The sequence below is a fragment of the Malaclemys terrapin genome, chromosome 16 (assembly GCF_027887155.1).
Source record: "Malaclemys terrapin pileata isolate rMalTer1 chromosome 16, rMalTer1.hap1, whole genome shotgun sequence".
Taxonomy (NCBI): domain Eukaryota; kingdom Metazoa; phylum Chordata; order Testudines; family Emydidae; genus Malaclemys; species Malaclemys terrapin.
The window spans coordinates 8,648,030-8,674,300 of NC_071520.1; the positions used below are offsets into that span (position 1 = coordinate 8,648,030).

Consider the following 26,271-nt stretch of genomic DNA (forward strand, 5'->3'; position numbering starts at 1 on the left):
CGTCACGTGAGTGGCTTTGTTTATTCCAGTTGGCTGGGCAGGGTTTGGATGATGGATCTTGTGATTGCTGGATTGTGAGGGTAGGTAAAGGAGCTCTGTGCTTTTTGTCCTCCATCTGTCTAACGTGGTGGGTTTTTTAGACAGGGAACTACTGCATTGTAAAAGGGATGATGGGATGGGGACTATGTGTTATCCGTGTTTATTGTGCTGCTGCGTTCAGAGAAGGGGAAAATTCCTCTTCTTCCCTCTCCCCCCCCCCTTGCAATTCTTTAGCCACCTCTTTCATCGTAAATTTCATTTTTCAAATCTCAGAATAGCTGGGGAAGCCTGAGTCCAGCCAGAGAAAATCGTCAGTCATTCTATATCAAATCAAACGCTCTGAACCTTGTTAGGTTCGCTTCAAATTGCAATGTATGGTGAGGCATAGGGACAGGCCTGCCTGGGGGTGTGTGTCTGCATAATAAACAGACAAGAAGGTTTGAATGTCTGCTTTTTATTTTGTGTTTGTACAGCGCCTAGCACAATGGGGTCTTAGTCCTTGACTGGGGCTTCTAGTTAGTACTGAAATACAAATAATAAAAATAAAAACATTATTTTTTCAAATATGACCCATTAGAGCATTCTGGTCTTATACCTAATTAGTATGGTACTCTTTGCCTGTGATGTGAACATTTGAATACTGTGCAATCCTTGACAATCCAAAGCCCTCTGTTAGCAAAATGTATGTAGCCTGATTTGTTTTTTCCTGGTATAAATGCTAGCGTGCACATGGCATTGCAGGTGCAAAATTGCCGTATGTCACAACATGATGTGGAACTCCCAAATCCAGACACAACTCAGTCATTCAGTGTTTAAGTTAGGTGCAGGGCTGTCGATTAATTGCGATTAACTCAAAAAAATTAACTGTAATTAAAAATTAATTGTGATTAATCGCACTGTTAAACAATAGCATACCAACTGAAATTTATTAAATATTTTTGGATGTTTTTCTACATTTTCAATATATTGATTTCTATTACAACACAGAATACAAAGTGTACAGTGCTCACTTTATATTATTTTTATTACAAATATTTGCACTGTAAAAATAATAAACAAAAGAAATACTATTTTTCAATTCACCTCATACAAGTACTGTAGTGCAATCCCTTTATTGTGAAAGTGTAACTTACAAATGTAGATTTTTTTTGTTACATATCTGCACTCAAAAAACAATGCAAAACTTTAGAGCTTACAAAACCACTCAGTCCTACTTCTTGTTCAGCCAATTGCTAAGACAAACAAGTTTGTTTACATTTATGGGAGATTCTGCTGACTGCTTCTTATTTACAATGTCACCTGAAAGTGAGAACAGGCATTTGCATGGCACTTTTTTGTAGCCGGCGTTGCAAGGTATTTATGTGCCAGATATGCTAAACATTCGTATGCCCCTTCATGCTTCGGCCACCATTCCAGAGGACATGCTTCCATGCTGATGATGCGCATTAAAAAATAATGCGTTAATTAAATTTGTGACTGAACTCCTTGGGGGGAGAATTGTATGTCTCCTGTTCTGTTTTACCTGCATTCTGCCATATATTTCATGTTATAGCAGTCTCGGATGATGACCCAGCACATGTTTGTTTTAAGAACACTTTCACAGCAGATTTGACATAATGCAAAGAAGGTACCAGTGTGAGATTTCTAAGATAAGATACTCAACTCAACTCAAGGTTGATACAACACTCAACTCAAGGTTTAAGAATCTGAAGTGCCTTCCAAAATCTGAGAGGGACGAGGTGTGGATCATGCTTTCAGAAGTCTTAAAAGAGCAACACACCGATGCAGAAACTACAGAACCCAAACCACCAAAAAAGAAAATCAACCTTCTGCTGGTGGCATCTGACTCAGATGATGAAAATGAACATGCATCGGTCTGCTCTGCTTCGGATCGTTATTGAGCAGACCCTGTCATCAGCATGGATGCATGTTTTCTGGAATGGTGGTTGAAGCATGAAGGGACATATGAATCTCTAGCGCATCTGGCACATAAAATATCTTGCGATGCCGACTACAACAGTGCCATGTGAACGCCTGTTCTCACTTTCAGGTGACCTTGTAAATAAGAAGCAGTCAGCAGTATCTTCCCTTAAATGTAAACAAACTTGTTTGTCTTAGCAATTGGCTGAAGTAGGGCTGAGTGGACTTGCAGATTCTAAAGTTTTACATTGTTTTATTTTTGAATGCAGTTATTTTTGTACATAATTCTACATTTGTAAGTTCAATTTTCATGATAAAGAGATTGCACTACAGTACTTGTGTGAGGTGAGTTGAAATATACTATTTCTTTTGTTTTGTACAGTGCAAATATTTGTAATCAAAAATAAATATCAAGTGAGCACTGTACACTTTGTATTCTGTGTTGTAACTGAAATCGATATATTTGAAAATGTAGAAAACATCCAAAAATATTTAAATAAATGGTATTCTATTATTGTTTAACAGTGCAGTTAATTTTTTTTTGATTGCTTGACAGCCCTAGTTAGGTGTCTTTTGAGATGACATCTACCCCAATGGTATCTGGCCTTAGGTTTGTAGTACTGTGTACAAGGCGGAAGATCAGCTGTCCTATTGGATCCCTAGGCAATCTTGGTGCCTAACCCTTTGGGGTTCTCTTCACTGCCCCCACTATGGCTGATACCTAAAAGGAATTCACTTTGCAAAGGGCCATGCTTGACTTTGGTAGGGGAAAGACGGATGGATAGTCACCCCATAGTACAAGCTAGTGGAGCCCCAGTAGACTGAGCTCAGGGCTGTCGGGGAGGGGGGCGGGATGTCAGGAACTCCTGAGTTCTCTCACTGACTTCTGCTCTCATTCTGCGATCAGACCTACTTGGGCAGATCTCTGCTATAACATGGAGTTCCGTGGCTATGCGTAGGCACAGGAATCTTCTTGCACGGATCAGACTGAGGCCTTGGGCAAGTCACTTAACCTCTCTCTGTCTCTCTCCATTTGTAAGATGGGGGTAATATTGTGTATGTAGCTTGCAGGGGTGTTGGGAGAATGGGTTAACATTTACCCAGCATCTGGGGGGAGAAAAGGTAAATTGTTGTTAAAATGCTAAGTATTGTCACTGTAATTGCAGCTTCAATTTTATTTGCAGGGGAGGGGACAGAGGGGGGTATCTTTTATAATATATTCTGAACCCTAAAACACAACCTTGGATTCAAAAATGTATATAATCAATGCCATGAATTGCAAAGAAGATGTTTGTAATCAGAACAGTGCTTGTGGTTTACAGTGTCACCAAAGATCCTGAATGGAATTACTTTCTTGGAGCTCGTGAGTCCATCAGCCCATCTGTGTACTCTCTGTATAATGTGGTTTCAGCCATGTTCGTATGCAATTTGTGGTTTTCCCAACTCTCTCCCTCTCTCTCTAATTATGAAAATATACAGTAAAGGAATGTCAGATGGAATGGCTGTTCGAAATGCTGAGATCCTCTTCTTGCTATTGACTCTTATCCAGCCCTTCATCCTTCTGAGGTATAGGACAAAGACACACACAGTAGACTGTAATCTTCAGGATCAGGCTTTACAAACCAAGGTCCTCTCTGGGTTTTGTAGACATCAAAATCCTGTGGTACTCTTTAATAGTACAGGCATCTGCTTGTGTATTCTAGCCAAAATATCTCTTCTCTCCTCATTGGTTTGTCACTTAGCTCCACCTCTGAGCTGGCTACGTTTCAGTGTTGGGATGTATATGCATGGGGGGGGGGGAATATGTGTATCTTATAATCTTGTGAAACGCTTTGGGAGGAAAGGTTCATGTAAAATATTTATTTTGATCCTGCGCCTGCATCTTGCAGGCAAAGGAGTCCACCTGTGCATTGTACCTAGCCTCCCTGACTTCCCTATATGTGCATCCGTCGGCTCACATGTTGTAAGTTGCAGGACCAGGATTTTTTAATGTAATGGATAAAGTCTGTATTTGATACAATTTGCATGGCCTTTTGCTTCTTTGCCAAAGAAATGTTTATTCTGTTTCTATGTGGGGCCTTAGGAATAAAGAATGAGGGATGAGGAATATGGCAACATGAGCAGAAAATTTTTGAAGTTAAATCTTTTTTTTCTTTTTTCTTCCTTCTTCTATAGCTTCCCACAAAGTATAGGCTACACGTCAAACACGTTAGGATATTTGAGGGAGAGTTGGGAAATATCACCAGAACAACTACGGTATATCCTTACAGAATAAAGGTATGTGTTTACCAGGGTGGATTGAATTAAATCAAAGTGATTAAAGTCACTGATTTTAATTGTGATTTAAGTCAGCAAGCAGGAAACCTTGATTTAAATCACAGATTTTAATCCTGTTTTGCATTTGTACTTTCTAGTTATTTTCCTAAAGAGAGGTTCATTCTCCTTGGTTGGTTCCCATTAAAACATGTTGATTTGCATCTTAAATATAGCCTTTACACTAAATGTGGTGCTTCTTATTGCTAATCTGGAGGATACACAATGTCTATACACATTTATTTAAGCAATTGTTTAGTTTAACTTACATTTATTCAGGTTCTTAATTTTTACATTTTTGATTAGGTTAGAAAATGGTAAACAATGCATGTGTTATTTACTAGATAATCATTCATTTTTACTTGTGATTTGTGTCAGCTCTATTTGGATGAAAATTCAGTTAAAATGCACACATAAACAGCATTTTAATTTTTTTTTTATTAACTAAAAACTATCTTTACATTTGCTGGATACATAAGAAAAAAAGTTTATTAAGAAGCTCATCAAAACATGTTTTGCATTTAAAACAAACTGTTTTATTAAACAAAGGAAGTATTGTCTATAATTAGCTAACTGAACTGATTTGTTTCTGGTCACCATGTCCTTCAAGATTTTAGAACTAGTAGATCTCTCTCTCTCATACCTAGTTTTTATTCTGAGATTGGAAGAGGAAAACAAGCTTTCCTGCTTTTTCAACTTCCCAATTGGTTTCTTAACTCGGAATGAACGAGTCATTCAGTTGAACCAGTTTATACAACTGAAATGAAGAAAACATTCTCTCTGCACCTGCAGAAGAGGCTACTGCTCCCAAAAGCTTGATTAGCATTTAAATAAACTCTGGTTCCAGGTGCTTAGCCAGTGACTTCCACCAGTTTAGTGGCATGACTTTCCTTAAAACTTAACAGCAAACATGTTCTGTTATTTTTTATTTAATTTAAATGTTTCTGATACATTAAGCCCAAAAATTTTAATTTAGGTTCTCAGTTTCAAATGTACAGGTTTATTTACAAAAAAAAACCCAAAAAGCCTGTATTTAATTTAAATTTAAAAATTTGATTATTTTTTTTAGATTTTAAAAAAAATCATCAATTTTATCCATCCTATATGTAACTAATATACAACTCTACCCCGATATAACGCGACCCGATATAACACGAATTCGGAAATAAAGCGGTAAAGCAGTGCTCCGGGGTGGGCTGTGCATTCCGGCGGATCAAAGCAAGTTTGATATAACGCGGTAAGATATTTTGGCTCCCGAGGACAGCGTTATATTGGGGTAGAAGTGTACATATAATGAAACCTTGAAAAGTTAAGGTAAAATAATTAAATTAAGTGATGCTGAAAAAAAATCTCGGTGAAGGATTGCGTTGGATTGGAAATAAGGATTTAATGGTTCTGTTCCCAACTCCCTTATAAACTGTCAATTTGACCCTTGGCAGGTCACTTTAAAAAACAAACAAACAAACAAACAAAACCTCTCAGTGCCTCAGTTTCCCCTGCAATAAAATGGGGTAATAATGCTAGCCTTCCTCATTCATGTCCGTGTGGCACTTTGATACTAAAGTGATGACACATTTGTTTCTGCTTTCAGAATGATATTTAAAAAAAATAGTTTCATGGACTCAAAATTGCTGCTGGAAAGAGAATAAAAAATAAATAAAATCTCATCCCAATTCTGTGAAAGGCTGCTATAGCCAAGGGTTTCAGGTTATTATAATCTTTGTGCTTATTCTTCTCCTACTCCAGACCCTAGTTTATTAAATAACTTGAGTGCCCAAAAGATCTGATCTTTCATACATGCACATATTTAAGAGAAGCCTGGAGAGTTTGCTAGTGCAAATTATGTGATTTACCAGGGATGCACTATGTAGCAAAAAATAAAACTGTGTTGTCCTGATGTGACTGCATTTTTCATAAAATATTGCTTTTCCCCCCCCTCTCCTGTGTGCTTCACATTGCCCTGCAAACTCCTTCAGAAGAGGAGGAGGAAAAGATCTTATTCCTAGACAACAAAGAGCCAATTCGTATGTCACATCTAGGGTCACTGTCGGTTGTCCTGGAGTCCTTTCTCAGATCATCTCATCGTAGGATTCTAAAGTCCATGTGACTTTCAACTTTGTTCCTGATGCTATAGAATGCGATCTGGCTCCTTCCTGCCCTGACTGGAGAGCTGTTTCTGTGTGCTACCAAATGTCAGTGGAAAACCTTTCAAGAGTTGTTTTTTTTTTTTTTTTTTTTTTTTTTGCTAGTGTGCTAAAAAAACTGATACACTCCTGAACCACTGTTCAGAGAAGCAGGTGATTTTTGCCAACCATGCCACTGGGTGAATGGGTGTCACAGCTCTCCGACCCTACTAGTCCCCCTGGGGATTGCTGATCTGCAACGTTAATGTTGAGTGTGCTGTGTTTCAAGGTGTTAAGGAAAATGCAGAGACGGCACAGCAGCAACACTGATAGCCTTCCTCCGGAAAGGTAAGTTTCTTTCCTCCCACGTTTCTTCCACATTCCTTTCCAATAGGCAATATTCTGATTAATTTGTTTGGTGTATTTCATATCCTTTTTTGGAAGGTAAAAGCTACAGTAGAGGTCGGCAACCTTTGGCACGCGGCTCGCCAGAGTAAGCACCCTGGCGGGCCGGGCCGGTTTATTTACCTGCAGGTTCGGCCGATCGCGGCTCCCACTGGCCGCGGTTCACCGTCTCAGGCCAATGGGGGCTGCGGGAAGCAGCGTGGGCCGAGGGATGTGCTGGCTGCCACTTCCCGCCACCCCCATTGGCCTGGAGCGGCAAACCGCGGCCAGTGAGAGCCGCAATTGGCTGAACCTGCGGATGCGGCAGGTAAACAAACTGGCCTGGCCCGCCAGATTGCCAACCCCTGAGCTACAAGGTTAAAGAAGGAATATTTTCCATTATCTGTAACATGGCAAAGCTTGCTGCACACATTAGGAGGTAGCTGAAGTGAAACCATTTGTTGTGACCCGGTGCAGAATATCAGATCTAATGACCCAGTGGGCCAATCCACTGTGGCAAATCCTACACTACGGTTCCTACAGTTTGTTTATTAAAGAGACACAGTGAACATAGTTTAGGCCCAACATTTAGTTTTGTACATATACAGTTAAACATTTTTCAAATTCAGCCTAGTTTAAACTCCTGATAACCAAACTTCAGATAAGTCAGAGTTCTGTCCCTCAAGATTGTGCTGACTGAGGCTCTACTTTTGTGGAACTTCTAAACTTCATAGGAGAACTTCAGGCAGTTGTCCTGTGGGGATCCTAAGTGCTGAAGATTTGGAAGTGAACTCTGCAGGAGTGGAGGTCCTCTACGGCTATGTTCTTGAGATGTTCTTGTGGAACTCCTCAAGAACTTAACTGCAGCTCACTGGAGCTTAGGTGCTTCAGTAGACTGAAACTTCTGGTTAGCACAACCCCAAATTTTATGAAGATTTTGGACGGTCCCTGAGACCTTCTGTAAACCAGGATTTATCCCTTTGTACATGGATAGATAAAGGTATACCTACTCTACTTTTAATCTTTTTTTATAACTTCAGTGAACACAGGTTTGTTGTGGTGGTGGTTTTCAATGTTAAATTTTTCTTGGGCTAGTGCATGAGAATGGGGAAATGAAATTAATCAGAAACAAAAGTGAAACTAACCAGTCTCGTTTTTCTGTGGAGTTGAGGGAAATGTCTGTCAAGTGAAATGTGAAGCAAAAGATTCTGACCACTTGTGATCATTAATTATTCCATAACACTTTTCACAAGAGCAGGTTAAGTCTGGTCTTCTGGTCAAATTCTGACAGGAGTGTAACTCTTCATGTTAGTGCAAAAGAGACAGGCCATGTATTTCTGTTAAATTATTTGTATGTTCTTAGCCAACCTCTAGTTTTGTCTCCTCACATTTCCCATGATGTTACCTGGCTTGTAGTCTGGTGTGTGGGCTGAGCTCTGGAACAGAGGTTTTGGGAGCTGAGTGGTTCATAGGATGTTGCATGGACCTTCTGACATGAGCTGAGGTATGTCCCCAGTCAGTAAAAAATGTGTAAAGCACTTTGGGATTGATTAGGATGAAAGGGGCTGTACAAATTCAGGAATTGTATCTTTATCAAATGCAAAAAGTAAGTAAAGTAAACTGGACTCTAAAAACTCTTTCATTTTTAATACAATAAAGTATTATCACTAACATGGGCAAGGGTTATTTAAAAAAATATATATGGTGAAATACTGGCCCCATTGAAGTCAATGGCAAAGCTCCTATTGACTTCAGCAGAGCCAAGATTTCACCCATAGTGTTTACCTTCACAGTATCCCTTTTTAACTATGTGGCTAGTTAACCTCTTCCCTGCTGGAGGAATAGTCATGTATCCTAACAGCATTGTTCCAAACAACATCAGTGTATTTGATTGGCATATGGAGCTGCCCCAGGTATATTATATTGTCTATGTTTATGGTTTTGGAGATAAATACAGAATTTGCTACTGGTGTAGCTTCTGTGTCCAACCCTGATTCGTGGCATTAAGTGTGTCATCCAGTATGTATCTGGTTAATTCTGAACCATAGAAAATGGTACAGTATCTGGTTGCTTTGATTCCTTGCGGGTGCCTGCACAGAGACTCTGGGAGTGGGGTGTGACTATGAAAAGCCTTGTTTAGAGCTTGCTTAGTGGGGAAGTGCCCAAGAGGGAGTTGGAGCTGGTTCCAGAGCAAGATGAAATGCAAAGCTGTGTGCCGAGTAAGAGGTCTAGGGAGGGTTATGGGCTCGGGGGGGAGACGGGCTACGGGAAGGTGCGGGCACTGTGTATGTACCTGTGTAATCTCAGCTCGTGATCACTGTTTCTAAAGTTGGAGGCTTCCAGGGATTAGGATCCGGAGAGACTGTAGCGCTGCACTGAGTGTCTATTTGTGGGTTCGACCTATTGCTGATCTTTGTATTTATTCTTTTCTCTCTCTGTGTTAACAAGTGTTTACTTTGCACTGGGCATTTTCTTGCTAGCAACTTGCTTTGGGAATTGTCCCCTCTGTTCCCACTGCCACATGGGGTCAGACCTTCCATACATTCACTATAGAGCCATGCAACTAAGTACAGACCAACAGAGCATATTTTCCCTGGGCATGTGGCATTAGGAGGAAATAATGAGATTCCTGAATCTCTTCTTGGAAACTCTCTGTAGGCCGGTGGGCTGTCTCCCCAGCACAGGAAGGAACGAATGCTGTGCCCAAGTCTGTTTCAGACCCTTGCCTCAGGGCATAATTTGTCAGTGAAACACAAAATTCATGTGTAACACCAAAACAAATGCAGGTGGGCATTCTCTTCCCTTAAATCCCCTGTTGGGTCATGTGACAGGGAAGTAGCTCTTTCTGGCTGTTTTACCCCATGTTGTTATCATTTGGCTTTCCCTCCAGACAGTGCCAGGATGGCAGTTGGCCACCGTTTAAATAAAGTGGGAAGAGCCTGGCAACTGGAGCTGTTAGGTCATTTATTTGGGATGACACAGTTAATTCACTCCTGAGTAGTGTGGCCATCCCAGATGCATACCGATTAAAAAAAATGTACACTACTGCACACGGTGTTTTGCATACACTACGTGTTTACCGTCAAAACCATTTTAGAGATGATGTAGAGTTTTAAATTGGCCGGTAACTGGGCTGTTTTTGGGAACCCTCCAACTCTGATTTAAAAAGCCAGCGAGGAGCTCAGGAACTTTATGGCCCATTGGGGGGTGGGGGAAAGCAACACTATTTGAACAGCACAATTGAACTGCCTAACAACTCCAGCCATGCCAAGGTGAATCAAATCCAGCCTTGGTGTTCTGGAGAATTGGGAGGATGCTTTTCTCAGTGCACAGCTGGTTGTTTGATGGTTCCCACTGTGGAGTCTCTCTCCCCATTGCAGAAGCCGGAGTCAGACGGTCAGTTCTGAGACCAGCGTGGATGAAGGTGGAGTTTTCGAAGGTTTGAAGGCCGAAACTCCCTCACCCCAGCAGCTTTTCTCAGGGCTGGCAGGCATCCCATCTGGTACCATCCCAACTACCCCGTTCCAGTCAGGTTTGGTCCTGGGTTCCTCAGCAGGAGGCGGGGATGTGTTCATTCAGATGCCAGCCCCAAGGGAAGAAGGGGCCAGCCGAACAGAAGGAGCTCCGTTCCACCACCGTCAGCAGCCCCATCACTATCACCATGGCCACCATCGGGGATCCTCTTTGCTGCACATGGCTAGTGGAGACCGCCACGGACATGCAGAAGACAATCCTGAGGACCAGCCTGGGACTCCTGCGCCTGCCCTCTCGGAGCTGAAGGCTGTGATCTGCTGGCTCCAGAAGGGGCTTCCCTTCATCCTGATACTCCTGGCTAAAGTTTGTTTCCAGCATAAGCTTGGTAAGCAGCCAACTCGCCATCTTCATTTGGTTCCCAGGTTGAGAGAGGGTGGTTCAGCAGCTGGGTCCTGCCACAGTGTCCACTGTGTTTATCTCTGTAAGAATTCTTAGAGGTAGCAAATTCAGTGGGCAAAGAGGACCAAGGCAGACAGGGGTGAAGCTACCTGTCTTTGGGCATCCTGCCTTTTCTTCCCCTTTAATTTCATTACTAGACATTACAGTTGAGTGATGCCCATGTTTGATGTCCTGTCCTGTCATGTGGCAGACTCTTGTTCTGTTCCTTGCCTTGGTCTCTCTCCCTGCCCCTCTCCACCAGGGGCTGAGAACGCTGGGAAGATCCCCACTCAGCTCTCCAGGGCAGAGGTGGGATGGGAATACTTATAGCAGCCTCTGCTGGTCAGCTCTTGTGTGGCACTGAAAGTCTCGGAAGGGATTTGTATCGTGCTTGGCTGGAAGGATGGTAGTTGGGAGATGGGATGACCAGTTACACTTTACAACTGAGATTTTTCAAAGCTGCCTAAAGGATTCAGGCACCCAATTTCCTTTAATTTGAATGGGACTTGGGCATCCAAATCCCTTAGGGGCCTTGAAAAATCTCAGACTACAATCCTCCTTTTAAACGTTCATTTGTAGATGGAGTATGTAACTGTCTGGTGAATATTTGTCTTTATGGACACTGATATCGCTAGCTGGAGGAAGCCTTAATGTGCAAGTGCCGCCCCCTCGCCCTCCCCCCGCCGCACATCAGTCCTTGCCTGCGGCACCCCTCAGCCCTGGGTCACAACACAGCTTTGCCAGCGCACCTCAGTCTTGATCTGCAGAGCCAGCTGCTATTCCAGTTTTCCCTCCTTTCCTAGCTCTGTTCGTGCAACTCAGCCATGCCCTGCCCTACCTTTGCTATTGTGTTCCTGTGTCTCTCATGAACAGAGGCTGCTGTTTCTTCAGTATTGTATCAAACTGTGTGGCAGCTTGTGCTTCTGGGCAAATACGCCCTGGAAATGGCCATGATGCATTCACATTAATTTGGTTTGTGATCTGAACCCCGCCCTCGAGAGCTTAGCGGTCAGTGTGTTAGCATCCCCCACTTTATCCAGCAATTACAGGTGTTGGGTTGGTTTGTTTTAAACCTAAAATGTTGACTATAAAATAATTTAACAATGTGAATACTCCCTCCCCAGCGCAACAGCCGTTTGACGGGTGTCTTTCCTTGCAGGGATTGCTGTGTGCATTGGTATGGCCAGCACATTTGCATATGCTAATTCAACTCTCCGAGAACAGGTCTCTTTGAAGGTGAGTACAGTATCTTGCTCTGTGGTGTTATGAGACATTGCTCTTAATATGCAAAATAATGCTGATACCAGATCTTGTCTTGCACTTTGTGCATGAAACAATGAATGTGCACAGATTTCTTTGCATATATGAATACTCTGTTCTTTCCCTGCCCCACACAGCCTCCCTGTCTTGCAGGAAGCCTGGTATAGTGGTTAGAGAATGAAAAATCAGAACTGGTTTCTATTCCTGGCCCTGCCACCGACTTGCAGTGCGACTTCAAGCAGCAGCTCTGTGCCCCAGTTTCCCTATATGTAACAATGGAAGTGATAATGCCCCTTTCGCCAGGGTGCAGTGAGGCTTAATTCATTAACGCTTACAGAGAGCTTGGAGATTTTCAGATGAAAGATGCTATAGAAGTATTACTTCTTAATATACTTGATGTTCTGGCTACATCTTAAATAAACCAATTGGCTTCTTCAGGTATCATGGTTTATAGTCTTATTGGAATATCTCAACAGCATTGCAGTGCTGGGTTGGGGCTGCATTATCACATAGATGATATGTGAGTGGCATAAATATATAATTATGCACACATGGTAATGAAATAAATGTGACAAAATGCAGACTGATGGGATAAATTGCACAACTAGGTATTAATTATCGGTCTTGCACATTTGACTGCCTAACCTTACCCTGCCCATTAATCCAGTTGCTTGAAGACTCAATCTAGCATTCCTCTGAACAGCTTCAAAGAGCCACATTTTTACTAAATAAACCTGCCCAAAAAATTCTTTCTCATTTTCCCTCCCAAATGTGGAATTTCCTTCTCAAAATTATGCTGGTCCAAGGCTCAGAAGAGGTAACCTTCAGACCTTCACACGTGCTGAGTTTAGGATCTAGTATCATGTTATTCGTTCCCATCTTCACAGATGTAGAATTTAAGCTACTGTTGGTTCTTTCATTTGTTCAGTTGTTTCTTGATTATAAATCACATGCTCTGAAACCTCCTGCATCCAAACACTGTCCATTTATGCTCTATGCAGTATGTTCTAGATATGATCATGGTCTAAAAGAGTCTAGGTGATTTTTTGTTTTTGTTTTTTAAAGCTACATGTTTAGATGTGATAGGTCCAGTTATCAAATGTGTCCCCTGATAAGGCCATCCAGATCCTGCCTATGGAAGCTCAAACCTATGGTACAGCATATCTACTCCTACTTATCAAGTTGAGTGTAAGCATGCAGGATTTGGATGTCCTGTTGAGGCATCCACCTTTGAAACCTGGTGTATGTGGGTCTGACTCTCCCTTTCTGCCAGTGTAATTCTCTTGATTTCAGTGGAGTAACTCTGCTTGACAAAGTAAATGAGAGCAGATTCTGGTCCTGTTTATCTACATCTGTACCTTGCTGCCTATTTTTATGTCTCACTCCCATGTAAATAACTAATTACTGAATGCTTAGAAGTGTGTGTCTGTCCCCTGGGTTGGTCTCACATTTTTCAGCAGTTAAAGGCTTGGTGCACAATATGCATGTTCCCTTTAGACTTTTGAATCTGTCTTGTCTGCCTCTTGTTTGTGCTCAGGAGAAGAGGTCGGTGCTGATTGTCTTCTGGATCCTGGCTTTCCTCCTGGGGAATACCTTATACTTGCTTTACACTTTCAGCTCCCAGCAGCTATACAACAGGTGGGCATGTGGTAAATCCTACCTGGTGGAAACAGGTAGTAATTGCCAGGGTGGAAAAGAGGTTGCCCACCTTCTCTCACACTTTTGTGAGATGCAAGTGTAGTTCCATGGAATCTGCCATCTCTGCTACGGTAAATGGAGGAAAAACATGCGGGTTACTTTTTGCCCATGGAAGCTGGGATTTTCTATCATGGTGTAATTGAGATATAGAGAGCCAGGGTGCTGGAACCAGATGAGAATACTGACCTTTGTTTTCCCTTCCCACAATGGCTTCTTTCCATTGCTGTGTATCAGGCTTTCATTCTGTTACTAAAGATAGACTTGAGGAGTAATGTTTAGATTTGGATCCAGAGCCAAATGTTCCCAGCATTGGGGGGGGGAGGGGTTGGATCTGGTGCAAATAGGGGCCAGTCTCCAAATTTAGTTATGGAGATCAACTTTTCTGAAGCTGAGGGGTGTAACCATCCAGGGTTTTGGTTGGGGTCAATCTCTTATTAGAATGATAAAGGAAGAATTAAATGCCATGAAGCTATTGGAGTTAGGCTAAGCGAGTGTAACCAGGATAGATGGGGTGAAATGATGCAAAGGCAAATTTAGGCCAAATGTTAGGAAAATTGGTCTAAAAGTGAGATCTGTTCCCCTGTGGAATAATTTCCCAAGGGAAGTTGTGGGAGTCCCACTGATTGAGACTTGGAACTGTATATATTCAAGAAATCATTGGAATATGAATAGTATTGAACAGTCTTGCCTCAGATGAGCAATAATAGCTTAGATGACATCACAGGTAGAGCCTTTCCATTTTTAATTGTGATGAGGCAACAGTAATAGAACCATCTCTTCCCTGGAAAAAATGCATATTGAATGGTAGAACGATTGTATGCTCAGAACCGTGGCACCCATCTGAATTTGCATTATTAAACCAAATTTACCATTAGCAGTTATTAGAAATACCTGTGTCTTTAACTGTTGCTTGGAGCAAAATGAGTTTCATTTGACCCCAACACTCTGAATTATTTTATTTTAAAAAATGTGACTCTCATCTGGGATTCTGCCTGGGTGTTTGGAGTGAAGGGGCAGCTGTAGTATGAATCAGACTGGAAGCAGATGAGTGACGGGACGTGTGAGGGAAAGTTGCAATTCAGAGGCTCTGGAGGGACGGATTGGGTCGGAGTGGAACAAGTTGGGAGAATGTGCGGGAAAGGCTGCCATAGTGGGCAGCCGGGAAACAGAAGGCAGGAAGGAGACTGCTGGGAGGCTCTGAGGAGCAGGGAGGTGAGATAGGGATGCGGGGGAGCTGATGAGGCCAGGCAGATTTGGAAAGGAACAGCAGAGTTGGGCTGGGAGAGGGGCAGGTTAGTTCAAAGGGTTCCAGCAAAACAGGAACATTGTGCCCCTTTGTTTGGGGAGCGGTGAGTTGATGCGAAAGGGTTAAATATATTGCAAAGGCTGACAGAGAGTTCCACACCAAGGCCTGATCCGCCAAGCAGCTCCATGCAGAATCCCCCTGACTTCAGCAGTGCTCCGTGTGGATGGAGAGGTCTGTCTGTGCGGAGACCCTGGCAGCACTCTGACCCAGAGTCCTGCACAGGCTGGGGAGGTTAGAAATCGCCATTTGCTTTTTGTTCCTTTCAGTTATTTTTCATTTCCTGATTTTGCTGCTGTTTTTGTGTATTTATTTTCCTAGCTCACAATACTATTTAAGTCTCTGATTTTGTTTCTGTTTTTAGGCTTTAATTTTACCTGTTGCGCTGTGCCAGAGTTGTGAGTATTTTAATTTCATGCTCAGGCTTTTTGTTTCGGGTTTTTCTTTTTGTTATGTTTTTGCTTTTCACATGAGAGAGCTTGGTGGACAGTAATAGTGACAAGAAGCCCCTTGTGGCTGCTGAGGAAGGACCTGATTTAATTGGTACCCCATGCAGTGGTTTCCTGAAGTACTGGTACTCTAGGCTCCTCCTACCTAAGGAGCAAATATTCAACTCAGTGTCCAGCCCGAGTTGCTGGACTGGGGGATGGCAGGAGGAGGAAAAAGAGAGGCATCTTTCTGCTGCTCTCTGAAGGCTGTTCTAGCCCATGGCTGAAGTTGACTTGCACATTCTCTAATGCAGGTGCAGGGGTTAATCGGAGCATGGTGCCGCAGCGGATACTCTGACCCTACCTCACCCATGCCTTGCTCCTTCCTGTTCAGTGTGAGCTGCTGGGCTGAATGCCTCATGTGGGGCATATACGCCTTGCAAGCCCCCCAGAATCCAGCCTTCTGTCTCTCTGCAGCAGAACCACCCTGGTTTTCAGGTGCAGGGTCTGCGTGCTGAGCCCTGCTGGGTCACTGCTCTCCACCTCCCACTAATTTGTGTTTGCTGGAATCCATGACCGAGCTTGGCTTCCCCTTCCTATAGGTTTGGAATACGTGCACTTCAATAGGCGATGCTGATTCATAGAGCCCAGCTCTTAGTTGGCCTCAAAAGTTTGTGAGCCAGTGTCTCGGTGCAATTACCCCACGCTGAATGGCCCTGAGCATTCTGCTGTGCCTAGTGCGGTGCTGCCCTTGTCGCATGCCTGCCCTGTGTTCCCAGCTAGCTTAGTGCTGTGGAGAATGCTGCCCCGGCAGTAGTTCTGCCTTTGCCAGGATGTGCTTTTGTGGGGTTTCAAGACTGGTCTACACGCACGGGGCTCTTGAATTGGCCTGTGCTGTTCCTACTGAGGAGTGGCAACTACCCCAGCTCGGCTCTGAACTGCAGTGGCGTGCATGTTTCAGATCATTCCCCAGTGGTAAAGATGGAGAGATGTAGGTGGCTTTTCCTTCAGGAATAGGGTTGAGTGGGAAAACTTGGGGACCAGAGCTGCTGATATGGGGAACACCCCCCTGGAGGGAAGTTTCTTTTATCGGCCTGGAGTGCAGGGGTTAACTTCCACCGTAGGCTTTGTGGATGACTGCGTTCCCTTTACTGAAAATGGGCAAGTCTGAAGCCATTGACCTCAGTGGGGCTGGATAAGAGCAGGCATGGGTCAAAGTCTGGAAGGGACTAACCTGCTGACCTTGCTCCTGTTACACTTGATCTAAAGAACCTGTGCTCATGTTTGGTGGAGTCCCTGGGCCCATTCTTTGTACTGGAGCTTTGATGAAGGGGAGATGATGGGCCATTCGTTAATGTTTGGGTCTTGCTGTCCTGCTTTTCAGCCTGATATTTCTGAAACCCAACCTGGAGAGTCTGGATTTCTTTGACCTGATGTGGACTGTGGGGATCACGGACTTCGTACTGAAGTATCTCACCATCTCTTTGAAATGCCTGGTCGTTGCCCTGCCTAAAATCATTCTGGCTGTCAAGTCAAAGGTAAAGGACTCCGCTTTCTTCCTGGTCCTTGTCTGATGGGAGCCACCCAATAAAACCATGCCTCTGAGGTTAGATACAGATTCTGCTTGGTTCTTGCCTGGGTGTGCAAAGGAAAGGGAGCTTCCATTTCCCAAACCCCTTGCATGATTTTTGTAAGGACCAGACAGATTTTCACTCCCATGTTCAAGGTAGGGTGGGGGCTGCTGGCTCCCTCCTTCCCAGAACTGCATATTGCCCCAAAAAGGGAAGGGGGGAGGTGGGGCTATAGCCAACAACAATGGGTGAGAGTGAAATACTTTGCTACAGGCGGTGGGCAGTTTGCACTATCTAGCCTTTTGTGAACAAACCGCCCGCCTCCCCTCCTTCCGCTGGAAAAACAGTGGATTAAAGTGATAAAAATTGTATGTTTTGTGGAAGACAAGCATCCTTATCTGTGTAACTGATAACACCTTAGATTGTTTAAATGGAATTTTAGAAATCTGATTTACCATGTATGTAGTAGAACTGGTCAAAAATTTTCAAATATCAAAATTTTGATGAAAATGTGATGTTAGGGAAGAAAAAATCACAGAAAGTTTTGGTAAAATTTTTGCACCAATTTTCCTGGGTTATTTTTTTGACTGACTGTAGAGCTGGTAGTAACTTTTCTGATATGTATACTTATTAATTGATACAATCTCTCTTCCTTCCCTCACCAATCTTTTTTTTTTTAACCTGAATTCTAGCATCACTCACTGTGTACAATGAAACTAAACAAGCCAGGGTCACTTCATGTTTAGAATCCATTTCATTTTATGGACTTGGTTTCCTGATGTGCTGTTGCATCTGAATTCTTATGGCAGGTGAATGTTTGTTTAAAAAAAGTGGTTTCTAATTTTGGGCACTGAACCTGAGGCGCCCCCAAGGGGCTGATCTTCAGAGATGCTGGCATTTTTCCTTCCGAGTCAGTACTTATCCAATCCCCCAGCGTGTTCAGGGTCCATTATGCTGCTGTGATTCTTGGATGAGATGTGAAACTTTGGTTCTGAGCTCTTGTGTTCACTGCAGACCTGTAACGCTCTTTTTATTTTATTGTTTTACAAGAATAGATGTGTTAACCCAGGTGTTCTGGGAACGTTCCAGCTTAAATAATTACTTTATATCACTCTAAAGGTTTGTCTGCATACAGGTTGAAGCAGTACACCACCTCCTTCCTGTGTGGATGCAGTTATATGGGTGTGCAGGTGCCTTGTATGGTATAGCTTATCCTTGTACAGGAAGGGGAAAAAGCTATATCGGCACCTTTGCAGCCAAAGTAGGAGCGGTACCTATTTAACTATTTCAGTAGAAAATTGCATCCCTAACTGAAACGGTTCCATCGATACTGAAACTGTGTGTAGACCAGGTCTCCGAGTACGATGTTTTTCACTTCCTGTCCTAAACAGTTGTGTAAAGTGCCTGTTCTCGATTAGAGCTGTCATGTTCTCCTTGCCCCAGTGGTGGATGTGGTAAGTAGAGCTTGTGGATCGGTTAAATTTTGGTTGCCTTTGGAATGAAAGACACGATAGAAATGCAAGATATTACTGTCCTCATCCCTCACTGAAAGTCTCAGGCAAAGCAGTTAAAGGGAATTTTTAAAGCGGGAATAGTTATGCTTACAAATAACATGGGTGGCAGGGGAGTTAAGCTGTTTGTTCCTGCGCACCAGGGGTACTTGAGATGGTTATTAATTGATCTCTGGCGATTGTCCAGTTCTTTTTTTTTTTTTTTTTTTTTCTATTATTGTTATTATTTTATTTTGGGAGATTAATGTGCTGGGTCAGGGCATAATCCAGCTTGCAAAAAAAGTGATGCGAATAGTCATCCCAAGATAAATTGCTGCACTGGAAAAGGTTCACAGCCTTTGCTTGCTTGTCTGAGAGCTATCCCAAGTACTCATTAATCCTTGTCGGGGGAGAAGAAAGAGACTGGGTCTTTATTTGCAGCTACAGTGGGAGGCTGGTAAGATCACATCTGTCAAGGGCCCATAATGGCTTACAGCACAGATGCTTCATTTTTAATACCTTTTTCTGCACAGTGATATTTCTCCAATTTTTTTTTAGTCCCTTTTTGTCTTGAGATGTTGTTGATGGTTTCTCTGTCCCTTGACATCTGAGGCTCTGTTGCTATCACTTAATCATGGGTTTACACACACACACACACACACACACACACACACACACACACACACACACACACACACACAGAGTTCTCTCTACATCCATCAAGCCATTTGGGGCTGTGATCTGTTCTGATCTTAAAAACTAAGCAGGATCGGATTAATGGGAGACCTCTAAGGAAAAACCCAGCTCACTACAGGAAGTGCTGTTAGTGATGGAGTCGAGCGCTTTTTGCTGAGCTGATGCCCCAGCGTAGTTTTAGGGGGCAATGAGATGCTGGAAGCCCCATTGGCAGAGGAGAACCTAAGCTCTCGTCCACTTAAGAGTATTGAAGATCCTATGGCACCTTAGGTGCATCATCCTTAGAGGATGTCTATGCTGCAGCTGGAAGCCTGCCTCCCAGCCTGGGTAGATAGCTCAAGCAAAGCTAGTATGTCTAGCACACTGAAAATGGATGTTGCAGCCTGGGCTACCTGCCTGAATACAAGCCCGTCCAATCCCCAAGGTCCAAACTTGAGTGGCTAGCCTGTGCCACAATGTTCATGCTGCTATTTTTAGCATACTAGCTCAAGTGAACCTAGAAAGTGTCTGTCTCCCTACGCTGGGAGGCATGCTCCCGTTTGCAGTGTAGACATACTCTTGGTGTTTTGGCCAAAATCCATTCGAGGTATTTATAGTCTGACCGCTCCTCTTGCAACGTCAGCCGGATATGGTATGCTTCACTTTCTGCCCAAAATTATTAGTATGGCGCTGTTGTTTTCATTTTAAATAGCTGCTGCTTTCCATTTCATGGATGGCTGCAGCCTAATGGTGAGAGGTGTGAGTCTTATCTATATGTGGCTAATGTAGCAAAATGCTTTGGGATCCTTCAAGGTGAAAGCTACCAGAGGAATGTCCACTTAAAATCACAGAGGAGAGATGGATGCTTATTTCAGCTGCCATACGATAATGCTGGTGCTACTGGATTCTTCTTCCTGATCAAAGCAGTGGTTTCCAGCTACCACGACCAGGACCAGGAGTGGAGAATCTCATGCCACCAGTGAAAGAGAAGATGTAGTTCAACACCATGGAGAAGGCGGTGGGGAGAAGGGGGATTTTCTCCTGCGTTTGCTGGCAGTGCCTCTCTGGTGTTCAGCAATGGGTGTAGTGAAACTTGCTAACTGGGATCTAATTCACAGGCTTTTATCTTTCTCAGTTTGACTTCAGACCAGTCACTTTCAGATTCGTCCCATCTTTCTGAGTCTAAAACTACTCTGGCTCTTCTGGCCTCTCCTCAGGATTTTTCCACCCTTCATCAATGTTCCCAGGCTTTTCTGAACATTATGTGGCTTTCCCCAATGCTCTCTTTCTCCTCTTTTACTTGGGCATGTAGAAAATCCTTGGGTTTGCAGGGAGACTGCGAAGAGAGGTTTGATGAGAGGTTTGATAAGAGGTATGGAGTAGTAGTCTGATCCAGGCCAGGGACCCGGGAATTCTTGAGTTCTCATCTCATCCCTGACACTTTGTGTCCTTTGATAAGTCACTTACAAGTTTTCAAAAGGGGCTTCTGTCCTGAGTGGCCAACTTGAGATAGCTTGGCCCTGACTTTCAGAGGTGCTGAATACCTACCATTGGGACTACTCACAAGGGCACGGACTTAGGTGCATGCATGAATCTTTTCAGGACCAGGGCCCAAACACAATGGGTCATATTAAATGCCCTGGAAATTTGGGAGTATTTGGGTCCAGATCTTTAAAAGGAGTGACAAGTATTTATTAATACTATTATTTCATTAAAGTGCTTTAAAACAATTGAGCCATTGGATTTTTTCAACTTGTGTTTATTTTTTTCCCCCTTGAAATGGAGCTTCTGGTTTCCATGATTCTCCTGGGTGATACAAAACAGGACCAGGAAAGCCCTTTTGCCGCACTGCCATTTCAAGATGCCATGAAGAAAATTTGCCCCCATCCATTTTTTTAAAAGGCTCCAGCAATCAAGATTCCTAGGATGGACGTTTGCCCCTAGTAGAAGCCTGGTTCCTTTCTCTCTTACCTCACGCGTTTTTGCATCGTTTTCTCTCTTTTTTTGTTGTTTTTTCCCCTTTATTCCATTCCATGGAAGAGCAGCAAAGATTGTTTAATAGCCACATGGGGCGTGGAGGGGGGGGGTCTCACATGCACCTGGGATTTCCTAATCTGCAGTCTTCAGTAAGTGAGTCTTTTCTATTTATTTACTTCTAATTCCACACCCACCAAGCTGTCGTTCCTTAGCCGTGAAAATGAAAAGCTGCCATTTATAGATGTACCACAAGGGAGGCCTTCGCAGGCCACATGCCTCCTGCAGTTTAATTTACTTTCATTCATTTTATATTTAACCAAATGATATTTGTTGGGTTGTTTTTTTAACAGAGAGCTTTCAGCACGTGGGGTGGCAGCCAAGCCCCCCTGCTGTGGAAATTAGGAACCCAGCTGCTATTTAAATTTCTGCTCTGCTCCTTTGGGCTTTTTTAGGGGGCAAAAAAGAGGCCTTTATAACACTGTGGGTAATTTACATTCTGTCATTATAGGCCTGCTCCTGCTCCCATTAAAACTCCCCACTGGCGTCAAAGGTGCAGGATTGGACCCTGTGCCTGAACTTGCCACCCTTCCACTGCTCCATTCAGTTCAGTCTCCATTTACTCTCTTCCCCGCTCCTCATGGCATGGCAATAGCTTGTCTCATGATCTGTGGCTTCAGCGCTGGCCTGGACACAGTGTAGGAGACATGGTGGGTTCTTTTGTGTAACTCACATTCCATGACTTAAGTTTTTCCCAATCCTCTCCAGCAGCGTGACTGAAAAACAATGGTTTGTTTCCGATAGCTTTGCTAGCCAAGCATGTCATTCTTCTCCCATCCTTGATGACACCTGAATCTGCAAAGGAAGAGATGACTCAGACATTCACGTGATGCAGCTCGTTGCTGGCAACAAACTATGCCTTGATCACCACAAAGCAAGGGTTTAGGGTGCTTAGTGGTATCTGAGTGCCTCACATAACGCCCCTGTGAGGTAGGGCAGTGCTATTATCCCCATTGTACAGATGGGAACCAGGCACAGAGTGGTCCAAGGTGTTTGTGGCAAAGCAGGAATTGGACTCAGATCTCTCAGATCCTACACTAATGCTCCACTCATTGGATCTGTCCTTTCTCTCCTTCACTGGGAACCATATGCAGATTCTACAGCAACTTTCCCTAATTCAGGAGCTGTGGCTGGAAGAGATGGGACTCTGCCTTAGAGGGGCATTTTATCCTTTTCTTTCTTGCAGGAAAAAGTGGCTAAAACACAGGACTGGGCATCACGGAACTGGAGCTCTGTCACCAGACTCCCTGTGCGATCTTTGGAAAGTCACGAAAGCCGACATTTTCAGAGGTGGCCACTGATTTGGGGGTACCTTAGTTTTTTGACGTGCCAGCTTGAGAGATCTGGGGCCTGATCTTCAGAAATGCTGAGCCCCTACAACTCCCAATGACTAGGCAGAGGTCCAGTGGGAGTTGCTCACGTTTACTGAAATTGAAAAAAGAAAACCCCTTTTGATTTATTCATAGTTAGCCTGCAGTGAGTTTTCACCTGCCTTTACATAGTGGCAACAGTCTTTTCTTTTCTTTTCTTTTCATCCTACCCAACCTGTTTCCTTCCTGTGCTGGCAAAGAGGCTCTAAGGGAGAGGGCTTTTGGTCAATCTCCCTGCTGTCCTGTGGTCTGAAAGCCAGCTGGTTTCTCTTAGAGATTTCTTCAGCATCCTCTTCTTTTAGGATATGTCCTAACAGTGCTGGCAACTGGGCGAGGGTGACTTAGAACTTCTCCAGGGTGACAGTCACAGTTTACAGTTGTCTCATTGTGACTCACGCATACACACCATTAAAAGAACATGAGGGTTGCAAAGTCAAGCGCTCAGAAGTTAGGAAATACCAGAGTTAAGGTTGCCCATACAACCTCATTTTGGCCCGTTTGCACATATGCGTTATGAAAGTCTTTAATTACATGAGCACATGCTATTTTCTCCACAGGACCCCTCACATTCAATGCACTGGCTCAGCCTGCTCTGGGAATGAATCAGGGTTGTGTAGTGAAGGATGCTGTTCTATGTAGGTCCTCTGCTTCATTTCTTGCAGAAGTTGGAAGTGAATGAGGCGAGGATGGCTTCATGATTAAGGCAGCTGAATGCTACCCTGGAGAACTGGATTCTTTCTCTCCCTCTGCCACAGAGTGCCTGTGCGATGCTTGGCAAGTCACTTGAACAGACTTTTCACAGGTAGTCAGTCAGTGCGTGGTCCTCGTTTTCAGGGTGCCTGGTTTGAGACTCCATGGGCTGATTTGCTGAAATGCTGAGCTGCAACTCAAGTCAATGGGAGCTGCGGTTTGAACAGATAAAGTGCTAATGGGAAGCACTCAGAAACATTGGGTCCTAGGCCTCTCAAACTGGGCACCCAAAATTAGTGAACACTTCTGATCTTAGTCTCTCTGTGCCTCAGTTCTGCATCTGTGAAATGGGAATAGCACCCTCTTACCTCTCTCCTGGGTGTTGTGAAAATAAATTAATGTTTGTGACGCATTCAAATACTATGGGGATGAGAGCCCTAGAAAAGCCTGTGTGAAAATTAATAATTCTGGCTTCAGAGCAGGGTTTAAACGCTGTGCAGTAAATGAGGCCTGAGGCCATACATGGAATGACATGAAGACAAAATATTGAATAGCTGTTCGTTAAATGAGCACCATCCATCCTGTGCACTGAATGAAGCAGAGGACTTGTGAGGAAAAAAGTATGTGATCATATAATTAAAGACTGTATCATAATGCATACACACATGGGGTCTGAATTAAGGTTGTACAGGCAACCTTAATTCTGGCATTTCCTAACTTCTGACAGTGCAACCTTCATAATATTTTTTTCCCTAGTTTTGTGTGTAATTTCCTCTGTGGGGAGGGGGAAGGAAAGTGAAAAAAGAAATTCCATTATGTCTCATCACCTTTAGATCTACCACACAGACCTTTGCCACTTGAGCTAGTAGAGTAACTGACAGCAGTAGTAGGTAGTCATCCTTTATGTGGACCAGCACCAGAGGGAAATGAGGCACAAACTTTGCTAGTGAGTTTCACAGATAATTGCTGACAGTAGAGGAATGGTGAGACTTTGGGATCTTGGGTTCCATTCCAGACTCTGGAAAAGAGTGTTCTCTAGTGGTCACAGACCCTTCTGTCCCCTCCAATTTGTCACTGCTCTAATCCTATTTCTTCCCCATCACTGACTCCCCATCCCATTCCCAGTCTCCACTCCTCAAGCTTTTTATCCCAGATCCAATTTCCTTTCCCAACCAGTTCTAGTCCCTGCTCCACTTCGGCTCCCTGTCCCCAATTTCTCTTTCTCTTCTTTTCCCCTCCCCTCAACTTTTCCCCTCTACGTTCTACCCGTGCACTTTCCTCCTCCTCCTCCATACTGGACACCAGCCAGGAGTCAGAGAGAGCACAGGAGAGACAGAAGCTCTGATCATAGTTCTGGTTCCTTGCCCCACCCTGTCCTGGAGCAGGTGAGAACTGCAGTTTCAGGAAAAGTCCTCCTCAGCCCTGGCACTCCTGGTCTGGAGCATGCTCATCTGCTCTGTTGGGATGGGACTTGTGCAATCCAGTCACACGAAGGAGCAGTAGGGGGCTGGCGAATGCTTGGTGCGGACAGAATCCTCAGATTTTAGGTGTCGCTCTAAGCAAAGAAAGAAGAAGTGGGACCGCTGAAGACTATAGCCGGAGAGGAGATTAAAGATAATCTAGGCATGGCGCAATATCTCAATCAATATTTTGCATCGGTGTTTAATGAGGCCAATGAAGGTATTAGGGATACTAGCACCGTTACAGAGGGGCATACGGGATGGGGGATTACCGCATCCGAGGTAGAAACAAAACTAGAACGCCTTAATGGGACTAAGTCGGGTGGACCGGACGATCTTCATCCGAGAATATTGAAGGAATTGGCGCGGGAAATAGCAGGCCCATTAGCGACTATATTTAATGAATCTGTAAACTCGGGGGTAGTCCCGTTAGACTGGAGAATAGCCAATGTGGTTCCTATTTTCAAGAAAGGGAAAAAAAGTGACCCGGGTAACTATAGGCCTGTTAGTTTAACATCAGTAGTGTGCAAGGTGCTGGAGAAGATTCTGAAAGAGAAACTAGTTGAGGACCTTGAAGTTAATGGCAAATGCGATAAATTACAGCATGGTTTTACGAAGGTCAGATCGTGCCAAACGAATCTGATCTCCTTCTTTGAGAAAGTAACGGACTTATTAGATAAGGGAAATGCGGTGGACCTAATATACCTGGATTTCAGTAAAGCGTTTGATACAGTACCCCATGAGGAACTATTGGTTAAAATGAAAAACATGGGGATCGATATGAAAATCCAGAGGTGGATAGGGAATTGGTTAATGGAGAGAATGCAGCGGGTCGTATTAAAGGGTGAATTGTCGGGTTGGAGGGAGGTTACTAGTGGAGTGCCTCAAGGTTCGGTTTTGGGACCCATCTTATTTAATCTATTTATAACTGACCTCGGGACCGATTGCAAGAGTGGGCTGATAAAGTTTGCGGATGATACGAAGGTGGGAGGAGTTGCAAACTCGGAGGAGGATAGGGATACTCTGCAGGGAGACTTGAATGAGCTTGTGAATTGGAGTATCAGAAATAGGATGAAATTTAATAGTAAAAAGTGTAAGGTGATGCACTTGGGGACGAATAATAACAATTTTAGTTACAAGATGGGGACGCATTGGTTAGAAGTAACGGAAGAGGAGAAGGACCTAGGGGTCCTTGTGGACCGCAGGATGACTATGAGTCGGCAATGTGACGTGGCGGTGAAAAAAGCCAATGCGGTCTTGGGATGTATTAGGCGAGGTATATCTAGTAGAGATAGGGAGGTCCTGCTTCCGTTGTATAAGGCGCTGGTGAGACCTCATTTGGAGTACTGTGTGCAGTTCTGGTCTCCAATGTTTAAAAAAGATGAACTCAAACTGGAACGGGTGCAGAGAAGGGCGACTAAGATGATCAGAGGAATGGAAAACCTGTCGTATGAAAAGAGATTAGAGGAGCTTGGGTTGTTTAGTCTGACAAAGCGAAGGCTGAGGGGGGATATGATTGCTATCTTTAAATATATCAGAGGGGTTAATACAAGGGAGGGAGAGGAATTATTCCAGTTTAGTACTAATGTGGACACGAGAAC

At 43.7% G+C, this 26,271-nt stretch overlaps 1 protein-coding gene across 2 annotated transcripts in view; it reads left to right on the forward strand.

The window, feature by feature from the left end:
- The first annotated feature begins 14 nt into the window (after positions 1–14).
- Positions 15–26,271, forward strand: part of RNFT2 (ring finger protein, transmembrane 2) — a 40,246-nt gene continuing 13,989 nt past the window's right edge. Inside the window, exons 1-7 of one of the 2 annotated variants that reach the window (XM_054006648.1) lie at positions 15–80; positions 4,135–4,236; positions 6,522–6,743; positions 10,160–10,638; positions 11,851–11,927; positions 13,489–13,589; positions 16,765–16,918. In XM_054006648.1, coding sequence (XP_053862623.1) covers positions 6,661–6,743; positions 10,160–10,638; positions 11,851–11,927; positions 13,489–13,589; positions 16,765–16,918 — 894 coding nt within the window. In that variant the 5' untranslated portion in view covers positions 15–80; positions 4,135–4,236; positions 6,522–6,660. Of the gene's footprint in view, positions 81–3,267; positions 3,526–4,134; positions 4,237–6,521; positions 6,744–10,159; positions 10,639–11,850; positions 11,928–13,488; positions 13,590–16,764; positions 16,919–26,271 lie in introns of those variants that run through there. The other variant, XM_054006649.1, reaches the window with a different exon arrangement.